Below are 15300 nucleotides of genomic sequence, written 5' to 3' on the forward strand. Positions count from 1 at the left end.
TTTTTAAAGTAAAAGAAGAGGCATGTGTTTAAACGTTTATTGAAGGTATAATATTCAGTGACAGTGATTGTAACAGGGAGGTGGTCAGGAGGGCCCAGATGTCGAAATCAGCCGTTAAGCGATTGGAGAAGATTTGGAGAAATCACAGCATAACAAAAAAACTAAGATAAAGCTTATGAGAACCCTTATCTTCTCCATATTCTTGTACGCTTCTGAGACCTGGACCCTCAAGGCCCGTACCCGATCGACAATTGACGCATTTTAAATGTGGTGTTGGCGCAAAATGTTGGGCGTATCATGGACGGAGCGCCGAACAAATGTGTCAATTCTCTCGGAGCTAAACGTCAAGACCCGTCTATCTACGATCTGTATGCAGCGTCTCCTCAAGTACTTCGGACACGTGGCCCGGCAAAATCCTGAGAACTTGGAAAAATTAATAGTTGTAGGTCACGTGGAAGGAAAGAAAAGTCGAGGAAGATTGCCAACCAGGTGGACGGACATTGTCAAGGAGGCCACAATCACCAGTGTCCCGGGCGCCATTAAGCAGGCCGAATGCAGGCAACATTGGAGGAAGCTGGTGCAAAAACTGGACCAAGGTGGTCACGACACTCAGTAATGAGGAAACGACAAAGAAGAAGAAGAAGAATATTCATGGCTAAGGAAAATATTCTAAACAGGATCAATTGTGTTTTTTTTTATATAGTCAATGTGTGGATCATATTTTAGCCCCAAACTCTGACGCTCGAGTCCCAGGAACAGCTGGCCATAGCAACGCCATTGGGTGCAACGGAAATAGACGTCACTCGATTTTCATGGCCGTTCAGAGTACCTAAAAATGAAAAAAAGGCATATCATACGTTATCTATTGTTTATTGTTCGATTTGGAACATAAAACAAACACAACTACTTCTTTATACGTATTCGCATTTGTCTTGGCCACACACTGCAACGGTCCTGGCCATTTCTAACCAATACTATTAAATTAGTTTAAATTTGTAAGTGCAGGCTACAAAATAGGTAGCATTCCTGCTATCAAATGCATTTTTATTTAATAATAAAGGAAATACTTTATTTACGCGTAATTTACTATTATTTTGTAACATTAGTCGTGCATTTGTTAGTACATCGCAAATCCGGTACATTTTAACCATAAATAGAATCGGACATTAAGCGCCCTTAAGTTATTACAAACATTTTTAAATAAAATATAAAAATATTATATTTAAATTGATAGATACCATGTTTCTTAATGTCTTGAATCCGATGAAAATTGATCTTTTAATCGTGTAAGATTATTTTCTGTTGTTTTACACTGTAGACTATTCTATGCAATATTTCGATATATGTATTTGGGTTTTACTGTTAGATAGATATCTCAGTTAAGCTCGCCTTTGTACATATTTTGTTCATTGTATAATATATAGCGTAAATAAAAAATAAAAACGAGACAGCAGGTGCTATAACAGTAAACGGAAGAAGCCTACGTTTAGAATTTTTTTTTTAGGAAACTATAAATCATGTTGTGTGTTTTATGAAATATGTTCACGAGTATTTTATTACCATGAAAAGAAATGTCATATTTCTATTAACCTAGTTACTATTCATGAAAGTTACTAAATTGGAATGCTACAAGATTTTTTAGCACTAAGATTGAAAATTATTATTATCATGTTTGTAATAATAATAATCCATTTTCATCTCGATGTATGTTTATGACTAAGCATTTGGATAATACTTCACCTGTATGAGAAACTTTGAGCGTATCCCAAGAGTGGACTGAATTATCATCCGAACCTGCCATCAAGTATCTTCCACTGAGGGATAAAGCTAAAAAATAATAATTTTGCAATATAACTGGTGGTACTATTACTGGTGGTAGGACCTCTTGTGAGTTCGCGCGGGTAGGTACCACCACCTTACCTATTTCTGCCGTGAAACAGTAATGCGTTTCGGTTTGAAGGGTAGGCAGCCGTTGTAACTATATTTGAGACCTTAGAACTTATATATCAAGATGGGTGGCGCATTTACCTTGTAGATGTCTACGGGCTCCAGTAACTACTTAACACCAGGTGGGCTGTGAGTCGTCCACCCATCTAAACAATAAAAAAAACTTCAAGCGGCTATTCTGGCCTCATTATGACTGGTGGATGAGCTCACGGAGCTCAACTTGAAGATTATGCTAAAACCTGTCTAGCAAGAACAGTGCTTTGCTTAATTTATTACCGAATCGGAATCACGACCGCTAAAAGATCCAGCAAGATACTCCGCGGTTTTGTTTAGGAATTAAGTTGCTCGTCAAACTCGTCAAAAACGACGAGAGAACGGTGACCAGAGTTGACTGAGCGGTCAAATGTCGGTCGGGTTTTGTTTGATTAATTAAAAAAATATATTTTAATTATTATACATTTATTTTAATTGTTGTAACAAAAACAGCAACGTCATGCAAAAACTGAGACTCATCAACCTTGTACCTACACAAACAGGTGGACTTGACGAACAACTCCACCCTTGGCAGCAGCGCTCATTTACATAAATTGCGTGCGAAGATTACTACACAGTTCTTAGGTGAGAATGCTTGGAATTTTCTTATATATGTTTAATGCTGTTTCAGGTTTTAATCAAATCACTCTTAAGTCTTGTTCGGACTAGGCGAGTATTTTAGTCGAGTACCGAGTAATTTAGCAGCAAAATGTGTCCGAACACCAAAACTTTAGTCGAGTAGGTTAGTAAATAATTTAGTCAAGTCAATCCATTCTGTTCTATTTTTTCGGGCGAGTAGCATTTCCCACCACGCGTCCTTGCTCACTGGCTGACTGATTAAACAAGTCCGAACCTATTGATTAGTCGAGTTCATTAGTGGCACTTCTCAAATGGGTATCTTTGCGCTGAATTTGAGAGTGTATTTTCGTTAACAGAAAATTCACACAACTTTAGGACATTCTCAAACTATCGAAGTATTCTTTGGGATATCTTCCAATGCTAATTCCTTCAAAAGACATTTAGTAGCTCTTAGTTTATCTCTTCTATCGATCCATTTTCGTACCCAAAAACTTATTTTTCTTAATCACAGAAATTTCCTCATCCACCTCTTCTAAAATAGCCATTACGATTAGCTTAATCAGTTTATTCACTCTATTGCGTTGCGGGCTGTTTATCTTGCAAAACACCACTCACTTGTGTACTCTACTGGACCGTAATGCGAACGATGTCTGTGCAGTAGTTTAGCCACTAAACTACTCGGTACTCGACTAAATTACTCGCCTAGTCCGAACAAGGCTTTATAGCCGCTTGTACGAAATAATTAAACTTCGGTTTCGTTAATTTTTAACTAGACCTAGGTACAAATGAAGTTGTCTACTAGTCGAAGAATATTTGTTTCATGTCGTCGATAACTGTTTCGATCGTTTCAAATTACGTTTCACAGTTTGGATTTGATTAAATGCAAGTTAGTGTAAGCTATATGTTACGTTATAAGTGCTAGACTGAAAATAGTCATTTTACTGACCGCAGCTTGTGAATCCGCTAGCTCCAGGTGGTGTGTAGTGACCCAGCTGCTGGTCGCTGCGAATGTCAAACAGGCGAGCCGTTTTATCTTCAGAGGCCGTTGCGAATGCGTAACCGCCATTGTGATACTAGAGAGAGAGAGCGAGAGAGAGCGAGAGAGAAATAATATATTTTATAGCACATCAAAACACAAATAACATTGATAAACAGTCAACAAACAGGTACAATTATACAATAGGCGATCTTATCGCTAAAAGCGATCTCGTCGGTTGTTATCTACCAAAATTCTGAAAAAGATACAGTAGGTACACAGGCAGTGTATCATTATTAAAAAAATTTAGTTGTCTTGCAAAATAGACTAAACCTTTACGCACGTTATTGGAAAATTAAGAAGATACACAGATATATACAACGAATATATATTTACAATGTATATAAAATATAAAATCATTATATAATTCATATACCTAAATACTTACAAACACATAATAAATAAACAGTATACATAGATTTATTAAAAAATATTTATAAAGATGCACCAAAATTACGGTAGGCATAAACTTGGCTGTATCCCTAGCATTGTCAACGTCCATTAACGACGGTAACCACTCACCATCAGGTAGGCCGTACGCTGGTCTGCTTACAAGGGCAATAAAAAAAGAAGTGCGTAGCGGTTGTAGGGAACCCGAAAAATATTGAGCCTCTCGCACGAGACGGTTATTTTTAATAAGTAAGCACGACATTTTAAATAAACTTATACAACTTACACAAACGCTATTTACGTCAGCTTCGTGGCCGAAGAATGTTTGCTTTGCTTTCTCATCCCGGACGTCCCACAGCTTACACGTTTTGTCCACGGAACCGGTAACGTATGACTTCATGTCTGAATATTGTAAACATTGGAAATGTCACTGACGAAGACTCCCAAACAGGGACGCATTGTTGCCATACAGCATAGCAATTGGGGTAAGACGTATAAACCGTAGCTTAGAGAATATTATAGTTGTTAGCATCGTATACGGTATAATCCATACCATAACGACCTCTCTATCTGCGGCAAAGCTTAGGTGGAACCTAGAATAGCACCACTCTACCTCTTGCCATGGATTTCGAACATACGACTAAGAGATTCACCAAAGAATGAGCAGCATGAGTGTTTTATTATATTATACCAGCGTGCTGCGATCGCCAACCGCTATTTACTGGAACTAGGTACCGCTTTACCTATTTTTGCCGCGAGCCAGTTCCGGTTCGTAGTGTGGGTCAGCCCTTATATATTTTATTGAAACTATGACTATGAACGAAACGCAAAAGAAAGTATACGTTCTGTTTTCAAGAGTATTATAGTTATTACTGTATTTTATTAGAGACTTCTCCCTCATGCCTTACGGCGAACGATTTCTGATAATTCTAAACCAATTTCTAAAGGCGATGTTGAGCATATAAAATCTAAGTGAGGTCAAGACTGATTTTAAGTAGCTGCGTTTACCAGTTGACAGCCTGTAAGTAGAAACTATAGGAAGCTATGCGAAGTCTGGTAAACTAAATTCTTACGTTGTCTACATGGTAGTCTACAATAAAATTGAAATTATAAAGTTGTAAAATACATATTATGTATGTAAAGGTCATTTTAAAATTTACAGATATTAGATTTTTAAATTTACAGTTATCAGATACAGACCTGGTGACAGTGAAATGCTGACGACGTCGCCGGCGTGAGCATCAAATTCCATTTCACGCTTACCAGCTTCCAAGTCCCAAACGCAACTACAATGTTTAAACGATATTAGGAAACTATCATGAAAAAATTATTCGACACAGGTTTTTCCTTCAACACTTAGGAGCCCTTAATTCTTGTAGCATTTAAAACTGGTGAGAAACATTTAATTCGTAACAATAACATTTGTACATTGAAACAAAGTAAAACTAGGCGGCTTCTTTTGGCTACTATATAATCCTCAGAGTTTCTCGCCGGATCTTCCCAGTGGATTGGGATTCCGATTCGGTAGTAGTATTCAGCGAAGCACTGCTCTTGCTACGGCTAGGGTTAGCAAATTTTCAGGCTGAGCCCCGTGAGTTCACCTACCAGCACGGAGAAGTAGGAATAGCCCGTTAAAGCTACCAGCGATAAGGTGAAAACAAAAAGAAAACGCTATACTATATAGTACATAAAAAACGTTTGACGCAAGCTATCATTGCGTTTGTAGATAAGCTTTTCTAGAATTATACTCATCAACTACAAAATACGCATTATAACGCGCACATCTGTGTTTAATTGTGTTTACCTCAGATACTTAGATAAGATTTTATAATAGTGTATATAAGTTCATTGTTGATTGTTGATTGTTCACACATCATTAACTATACTTTCGACTGTGATAATTTTGATTCGCTATAACATATTATTTCTTGCTATTAAATTATTAATAGTAATATCGTATAATATGCCGTAAGAGTGGCTAGAGCATTATTATGTTCGTAATGTAAAGCTTTTCGTGTACTTACTTTACTACATAGTATAAAACAAAGTCGCTTTCTCTGTCCCTATATCTGTTTGTCCCTACTCCCTATGTATGTTTAAATCTTTAAAACTACGCAACGGATTTTGATGCGTTTTTTTTAATAGATAGAGTTATTGAAGAGGAAGATTTATATGTATAATAACATCCATTAAATAGTGGAGAAATCAATAATAAATTACAGTTTCCGAAGCGAAGCGAGGGTGGGTCACTAGTTTTATAATAATTGGCCTTTTAAAAAAATTCTCACAATTTTACTAGCACTCGCACTCTAGATATATGTACATGTATAAGAGGAAGGTTCTGGGTCAGAGAAAAACCTAAAATAATGTTACTACATATCGCTAATATTGGCTAAAAGTAAGAAAGAGCACGAGAATTCTGGGTTCCTGTTATACATTATATACTAGAGTTAGACAAGCTTGCAGCAGCGTAACTTTATAGTGTAGAGTATACCATAAAATATGTACATTTTCATATCACCGGATCCAGTCAGTATGTGTGTGTCATCGAGGAAACGGCAACTGCTGAGGAAGCCCTCGTAGCCGGCCAGTTCACGGACCATCTTAGCGGCTCCGGTGGCGTCACGATTGTTCACGTCATATACCGTGCACATGTTGTCCATGCCGCCGCAAGCTTAACATTAAATGTGTGTGAAAATGATATGTATACTCATATATGTACCTACACATATTTGATTGTAAGCAGATTATATATTTAATTACGCAAAATGTTCAGAGTACCTCGATTGTGTGATGCGAGTATGCCGTAGCTTAGATTATATTGATTGATTCAGCATAAGTATGTACGTATCTATAAAATTATACTATGAGAAAATAGCATATAGGAAAGTGTTTATAAATTTCCATGATAAAAATAATGAAACTAGAAAAAGTTTAAGGATCCGGACACTGAAGCATATGCATTGTATATTCGTATCAAGCCACCCATATATCGCGGGGCTCAAATAAACCTGGAAGGTACCTATTTTTTTATGGAAGTTTTCGACGTGGCTAAGTCGTGCTTAAAAGTAACTTTTACGATGTAAGAGCAATATCGTGTAATAAAATATAATCAGCAAAAATATAAATTAGCGCTCTTACTGGGGATGGTGCGGGTTCACCAGGAGGTACCATCATCCTGACTATTTGTGTTGCGAAGCACTAAGTAATCTAGTTTTTGATACTGTACAATTGGGATTCCGAACTTTTGTTGGTAGTTTGAATGGGGTAGGTAGGGTATTGTGGTATATGAATAATGGCTTAGGTTTTTTTTTAATTGATTAGTTGTGTGGACGAGCTCACAGCCCACCCGGTGTTAAGTAATTACTGGAGTCCATAGACATCTACAACGTAAATGCGCCACCCACCTTGAGGTATAAGTTCTGAGGTCTCAAGTATAGTTACAACGGCTGCCCCACGCCTCTAACCGAAACGCATTACTGCTTCACGGCAGAAATAGGGAGGGTGGTGGTACCAACCCGCGCGGACTCTCAAGAGGTCCTACCACCAGTAGCCACTGAACTTATTATATATTTGTCGTTTACTAATGGTGGGCCATGTTGCGTATCTGCGTTGGTAGGTACCATCATCTATTAATATTACTGCTAAAACGTTCATTTGGTCCAGTTTAAAAAGACAGACATTAATGTTATTTCAGTCATATTTCTCAAATAGAACATCGAAATTCCGGGATATATTTAATAACAAACATTTAACACAAATAAAATTTGTTATCATACTACTGCTATAAGAACTGCTGAGCAATAAATGTAACAAAGAAAATTCTCCAGTTTGACAGCTCCCTTTTGAATTAAATATCAGTTTTTAACAAGATTTCATAGATTTAAATAGTTTGTTGACTGTCTCACCGACGAAGTTACCAGACGGCGCGAATGCGACGCTCATAACCCAAGCAGAACGTAGAGGTATGATTTGAACTTTGTTACCGCTCCAAGTATCCCAGATAATTAATTTTCCGTCCAGAGAGCCCGTGACGCAGTGTCTGCAAAAGAATGCCCCTATTAGTTTGAGGATTTTACGGTTTCAACGAAGAATATTAGTGCGATGTAAGCCTGTGTCTAGTATTATTTAATTGGTTTTTATACATGACTAAACTAGTACAATCTAATTTAAGATTTTTTTTTATTGCTTACATGAGTGGACGAGCTCACTCACAGCCCACTGGATGTTAAGTGGTTACTGGAGCCCATAGACATCTACAACGTAGACGCGCCACCCACCTTGAGATACAAGTTCTAAAGTCTCAGTATAGTTACTACGGCTGCTCCACCCTTCAAACCGAAACGCATTACTGCTTCACGGTAGAAATAGGCAAGGCGGTGGTACCTATCCGCGCGGACTCACAAGTGGTCCTACCACCAGTAATTACGCAAATTATAATTTTGATGTTATTATAATACATTATATCAACGTAGTTGAAAAGTAGTATCAATTACTCGTAACTGACTATCAATTATAACCTATCGATTTAATCAATCTCCCACCCAACTCTATTACTAGGGTCATAGGAGGGCGTTGACTTAATGCCCCCACACGTAAACTGATTAAAACACTGTCTTACTGTGCAAAAACAGTATAAGCAGATAATTTTATATTAAATTTCGATGTTTTTATGTTCGCGTCGCATTTACACAACACTACCACTGCCGCCCGTTTTCATCGGGAGGGAATACTAAGGTGACTTATGTGAATAGTCCAACGAAATGTATGTTGCCTCCATAAAGTATATTATATCATAATTCTATAATTGCACGACAAAATAAATTTCTCTCAGCCCACTTTTTGAAAACACTTTCTGGTAATCAAAAACATAATGATATTAATATTATATAATGATAATATAAATGATATATTAAGCCATAGCAGGGCATAATCTAGTACTTTTCAGTTTATAAGTGTCAAGTTATTCAGTAAAGCTTAGTCTCAGCTCATTGATTTACCAATTGAATGTTTATGGTAAATAAATATAAAGCTATTATCTTATTCAGAGGTTTCGTGATCTCCATAGATTCAGTGCAGCCCTAATTACCAATTTTAATTGCAAATTTGTTCGTTAAGCAGTTTCATCTTTGTTTCTCACACATAAGAGAAATATATTTATCTAAAGATAATAAAAGATTATTATTATTATTATCTATTAATAATAAAATATATTACCTGGAATCTCCGCTGTAATGCACTGAGTTTACTTTGTTAAGATGTCCTTTCAGAGTCTTCTTGGTGACGAATCTAATCTTGGGTACGTCTCCCAAATCGGAGCATTTTTCCGCGAGTTTTGCGTCCGCAAGCTTCTCTTGATCCGCCTGGTGATTATGAATACATGAACACAAAAATGCGTTTGCTTTGCTAGTGCTTTGGTTCACATTGATTGTAGCACCAAAATTTGATATAGATTAATAGACGTCGTAATGTGATGATTAATTGAGGAATATAGTGTTTTAACACACTACAGTTACAGTTTATTAAAGTATATAGCGGTACTTAAATAAGCTTACGGAATCGTGCACAAATATAACATTCATTCTGCCAAGAAAAAAAATCTCATTTAGATTTAGTTAGTGAGCGAATGCCAAAATTGTTTTTTACCTTAACTTTGGATATCAGATCGGTTAGTTCTTTTTTCAAAGCAGTAGTTTCGGGGTCTTCCTTTGGCATTTTTAAAAGAACAAATGTTGATAATTTGTCAATGAGTTCCTGCACTGATCACAGCCACCTGGGATATGAGTATGGTCGGTCGTGTATTCACTGCTTTTAATCTTATTACTTTAATTGGATTTGGCATTAGTAGTTTACCGAAGCTTTACATATGCGAGGAGATGCATGCCGCTAACTGCTAAAGCACTAATACACATCTATCTATGTATTTTAATACGATAACTATGTATAATAAATCAAAATTCGAGTTCTATCACTGAGTTATAAAAATATATGTAATTAAGCAAATTATTAATATGAACTCTTTAGTAAAGATGTTTAGAATCGATCTTTTGAAGTTGTTGCAATGACACAGCCTCCGTTGTGTTTAAGTCATAAATAGCGCTAAGTTAACGCTCAGTCTCAATTAAAATATATAAAAAACCATTTCAAAGATATTTCATGATGTTAGCATAATTAGGAGAATTGTACTTTTATATGACGTAGATTTGATAATTTCAATAGTTTAACTTTGAAAATCGGCCTATTATGATGTGACAGGCATAAGCGATAAACGACGCACAGTTACGAACGAACCTATATAATAATAAATAATGAATTCAGACTCAAACATAATGGCTGTAACACCAACACTTAGTGGTAAATTATCATATCATCATTTAAACCTTTAGTTTCCTTTTCCCTTTAAAATGAAGGAAAAATATATATAAAACGTTATTATTTTAATAATTTAAATATGGAGTTATTAAATTTGTTGGGGCATTATTCATTTTGAACAATTTTAAATTTACATTTATTACAACAAATATAAAACATTTGCCTTTAGGTTACTTTTTTGATTACTTAGGTGATAAGGTAGTTAAATAAATACAAGAAATGGTAAAAGATTTAAATTTGATTGGACGGATTGGTCATATTACACTGAATGAAATTGAGACGAATTTATATATAACTGCAATCTATTCTGAAAACTCTATCTCAAAATAGACATGCGCTGAATTGCTAGGCGTTTCATATTACAAGCATAATAATCCCTACTAACAATAATCTCGACTATACGCGTATAATTCATTTCTAGATGACAATGTCACCAGAATATTATTGGAATTAATTTAGCAGAACCCCTAGTATGCTGTGTATTTTATTGATTCAAATTTAAAATGTATTGAAACCTTGTTTTACGATGCTAATATGTTATTTATTGTAATTGCCTTCGAAGGTAGACGGTCATATATGCCCCTTGTTGGGATCATCATCATTATCATCATCATCAGCCCATAGTCGTTTAAGCTGAACATAGGACTCTCCCAAAATACACCACTGAGCCCGGTATTCGGCTCTCATCATCCCCCTTGTCGGGATAGGTTCACGCTTAAGGCAACGGCAAAGCCGGGGCAGAATGGTATAGAACACTATTGCTCACGCTGAAACAACGGTATTTTTAATAAGATACTTTATTCAGTATCAGTAATAATTAAAGTAAATTTATGGCCTAATTTCGCGTCTATTATCGCTATAATTTTCTGATTTTTCAAATACTTTCCGTTTTTGTGGTCATCGGGCGACTGAGGTGTCATTCTTTGACATTTGAATATTGTATTCACTACCGCTAATTTCACGGTTAGGAACCTCTTATTGTAAAGATGAAAACAAGCAAATATATCGCTTAGATAAACCTTGGGATACTATTAGTTAGTTCTTTCTGTTTTAAAAGAAAAGTTTTTACCAAGAAATTTATATTTAGAATATTATATACATATACCTACAACTTTGTGTTTTGAAAAAATTCAGTAAGTATTACTTTTTGTCTTCGATTAATAGTAATAGTACTATTATTGATCGAAGCTTTTTGTGGTATAAAAATCAGAGGGTAATAAATACGGTACTATTAACATTAAAAAAAACACGCTCTGATGAAACGATGAGATTTTTCAAAGTGCTTACAGCCGTGCAACTGCCCGCCACTTTAGCGAGCTGATGCAATTCCAGTAACAGCCTTTGCGACAACACTCGCAGCAATAACAGGATAATTTTATTTGCAACACCGTTTGTCCGCTAGTCTACTCTTGTTTGTATTGAGAAAATAGCTTTACGATGTGTTCACGTTAGTCTCTTGACGTGAATTAAGGTGTGGTAGCACTTAATGTGAGTGGTTTGTATAAACCATATGATCATCCGACGCTTTAGAGATAATTGTTAATTAATTAATAGCTGCATAAATAAAGGTGTTTAAAACATTAAAGTCGCTAAAACTATATTTATATAGCTTTTTAGCTAGAATGTGGTATCAAAATGAGACTTGTATGCCATATGTCTCTGGAGGAGATTTTAATTCAAGAAGCTTTTCAATAGCATAAATAGACAAATCAGCTTACTTTATAGCATCATAACTTTATCTACCTACCCACGATTTTAGAGAAACTAAGATATTTGTTTAAATCTCATATTAACTGCCTAATGTGATGGAGGGAATATCAAGACAGCGTTTATGTTTCATTTACTGTCACCATGATTAATAATTTTAAATGAACGGAAATCATTATAGATAGATTTTCTCTGGCGTCGCGCCATCGGCCATGGTTACGTAGGCGAACGAACCGACCAATGCAGCATAAATAGAGCGAATCGAATGAGACAGAAACGATTACTTTCACATTTAAAAATCACGTCTGCCACAAGAAATTTTCGAGAAGTTACTAATCTGACAATTTATCCGCTTACAAATTTTGTCAGTTGTATTTATTTAGGTGTTCCTTCCGGAAAAAAAATCCGTCCCATCATCAGTGGTGTCATTAGTACTATCGTCTGTCTTTGTTTTCGGAAGCGGTCTCCTAACACCCAGTATAATATAACTTAATAATATGTTTCTTGGGGATTAGGATTTCCCTAGAGAGCAATTTTGTTTTGGTTTAGCTGGTTATATACCAGCACAGATTACCTTCGAAGTTAATGTCGATGACGTCACCTTTACTTGTGCAGTTATTTTTAGTTATTTAAACTTCGGTACGGTGTGTTGGTACGATAAACTTAAGACGTAAATGATTTTAGGTTATGTTACCGGAGTTCATAGGCATCACGATACTTTTATTTATATATTTCGTAGACGAATGAACGATCTAAAGGGCTCACGTGAATGCCAATGACGTAATCTTACATAAACATGAGATGGAAGATTCAATTGTATTGAATATCGACTCTGGTAATCTAAAAGCGGAACGCAAGGATATTGAAACTTCATACATACAGCAGACATGGAGTCAGAGTACGTATAGAAAGACAACAATATGCGACAAAGTAGAAACGATTCAATGGGATTTCAGTTCTGTTCACACGATGATCAAAATTAATTCGTTTAAAACACAAAAACTATGTAAGGCATTCGAAACGTGAGAAATGAAACGCCTTCAAATTAACATGCCTATGACGATTACGACTGAACTCACAGGCACCAAGGACATCTCATATATTCTATTATGTCATTATTTGTTCATCGTCATTAGTGATCCTTGCAACTGGTGGTATAAAACCAGAAGATATTAAGTACGTTTCGCATTACCGTAGTTGCACTTCAACTCTGAGTTTCGATCAAGAATACTTAGAGACGACTGTTTTTTTTTAACTATTTCAATTTTTTTGGATAATTTATAATTAATGTTTTGGGTTAGTATTCCTGTTCTTCAACGTGTACGTGCGTTAACACGAATAAAACTCGTTAGTATTGCGCGCAACGTTGCGGATACATCTTTATATACTAAGTCTGGCCATAAATACTGTTACAATTAAAAATAAATAAAAATCTATTGCAAATAACATTTATTACTTTTACAGTGTGTTAGTTTAATACATACATAAAAAATAATTTAAAGTTTAAAAAGCATATTCGAAGTGGTCTCCATTGACTGCAATACAGTCCTTTAAACGTTGAGGCCAGTTATCAATAGAAGCACGCACTCTTTCCATGGGAAAATTATACTCTGCCAATCGTACAGATTGTTTTAGGGACTCCAAATTATGATTGTGTTTAGACCAAGCCGTACTCTTTAAAACTGACCATAAATCATAATCCAGCGGATTAAGATCGGGACTAGACGACGGCCAGTCTTCAGCTCTGATGAAGTCCGAAACGTTCGTTTCCAACCAAGACTGCGTAGACCGAGCTTTATGACCTGGCGTCGAGTCTTGCTGGAAGGACCATTCTTGATTATTGAACATGGTGTTGTTAATGGGCTTCACTGCCTTCTCAAGAATGGTATCTTGATACACTTGTGCCGATGTTTTGATACCTTTTTCACAAAAGTATGGCTCAGTCACTCCTTCATAGCTAATACCCCATCAAACCATCACTGAAGTCGAATAGTGCCCACGTTGCACTCTGTCGACTAATTGGGAAGCTTCCTTAGAGCTTTGAGCATAAATACGGTCATTTTGCTTGTTAAAATGTTGCTCAATTGTAAAAAAATTCTCATCCATAAACAAAAAATTTCTATGACCTCCCTTTGCGTACCGCTTCAGTAGTTGTTTCGATTTTACCACCCTATTCTCTTTTAAATTATCAGTTAAGAAATGACCAGTACGTCTCTTATAGGCTGCAAGTCCTAAGTCATCTTTTAAAATACGCGACATGGTTCTAGGTGCTATCTTCATCTCCCGAGATAAAATCTTTTGCTTTCGGATAGGATTTCTTCGAATTCTTTCCCTTGCTGCTTTGACCACCTTTTTCGTACGAACACTACGTGGACGGCCAGATCTTTTTATCTAGGTTATTTATCTATACTATAACTAAACGGCTGGATCGACTTGAATGAATTTTCGCAGGACATCGTTTGTCGGGTCCGCTAGTCTACTCGTATATATTATATATTAGCTACCGTTAAACTTTATGATGCATACTTTAAAAATAAATTTTCATCTGCTTTTAAGTCTTTTATTGGTTTAGGTGATGCGGCAAGGTTAAATTATATTGCTTTTTAATAAAATAGAGTATTATATATTACTGATTGATTGACTGATACTGATGACTGACAACAACATTATATAGTTAAAAATAGTATATATTGTGTTGATGTGTCTGGCGCCGTACACGCGAACACCCGCCAGAAACCCACCCTTGCTCTATAGTGCACGAAGATTATGCCCGGTTAGAGGAATTTGTCCCGAGACCCGTCCCGTGCCCTCGTAAGGGTACACGACGACCCCTTGATTGATCGATTAATCATATTTTTATTATTTACAATTCATAAACACAAGGTAACCTTGGAAATCTTAAGTAAAATATGTTTTTCCTCGACGAGGTTAATCCCCAGAGATGGTGATAGCTGCTTACGTAAATGAATGATATTATGATTCATGCTGTTAAAAAGCTAGCATAACACGCGTTTAAAGAAAATCCCCTTTTTAAGAAACCTTTTGCAATTACTTTTACATTTAGATATTTCTTGAAAACTTGTGACAATCCTATTTCAATGGACATTTTTTTATTTTCTGTGAATGAAAAACCATTTTTATAAATGGGCATGGTGATTGTAGAAAGCCAATCTTTAACAAAAAATAATCTGTATTTACTAATATTTAATAATAAAATATTTTTAATCCATTATGTT

General features: G+C 35.9%; 1 protein-coding gene across 2 annotated transcripts; it reads right to left on the minus strand.

Annotated features, from left to right (window-relative positions):
- Positions 1-23: 23 nt before the first annotated feature.
- Gbeta76C (guanine nucleotide-binding protein subunit beta-2) lies at positions 24-9791 on the minus strand. 2 transcript variants are annotated; one of them, XM_028177219.2, is made up of 9 exons: positions 9632-9791; positions 9203-9348; positions 7894-8027; positions 6494-6659; positions 5186-5271; positions 4272-4387; positions 3506-3632; positions 1741-1827; positions 24-829 (listed from the first exon to the last, which is right to left on the minus strand). In XM_028177219.2, the coding sequence occupies exons 1-9, from the start codon at positions 9698-9700 to the stop codon at positions 723-725; spliced, it is 1038 nt and encodes a 345-aa protein (XP_028033020.1). In that variant the 5' UTR covers positions 9701-9791; the 3' UTR covers positions 24-722. The 2 variants fall into 2 exon arrangements, with proteins under 2 accessions (XP_028033020.1, XP_089585822.1); XM_089729696.1 differs by lacking the exon at positions 1741-1827.
- Positions 9792-15300: the final 5509 nt, after the last annotated feature.

Source organism: Bombyx mandarina, chromosome 01, assembly GCF_030267445.1.
Source record: "Bombyx mandarina strain Sakado chromosome 01, ASM3026744v2".
In the NCBI taxonomy this organism is placed as follows: domain Eukaryota; kingdom Metazoa; phylum Arthropoda; class Insecta; order Lepidoptera; family Bombycidae; genus Bombyx; species Bombyx mandarina.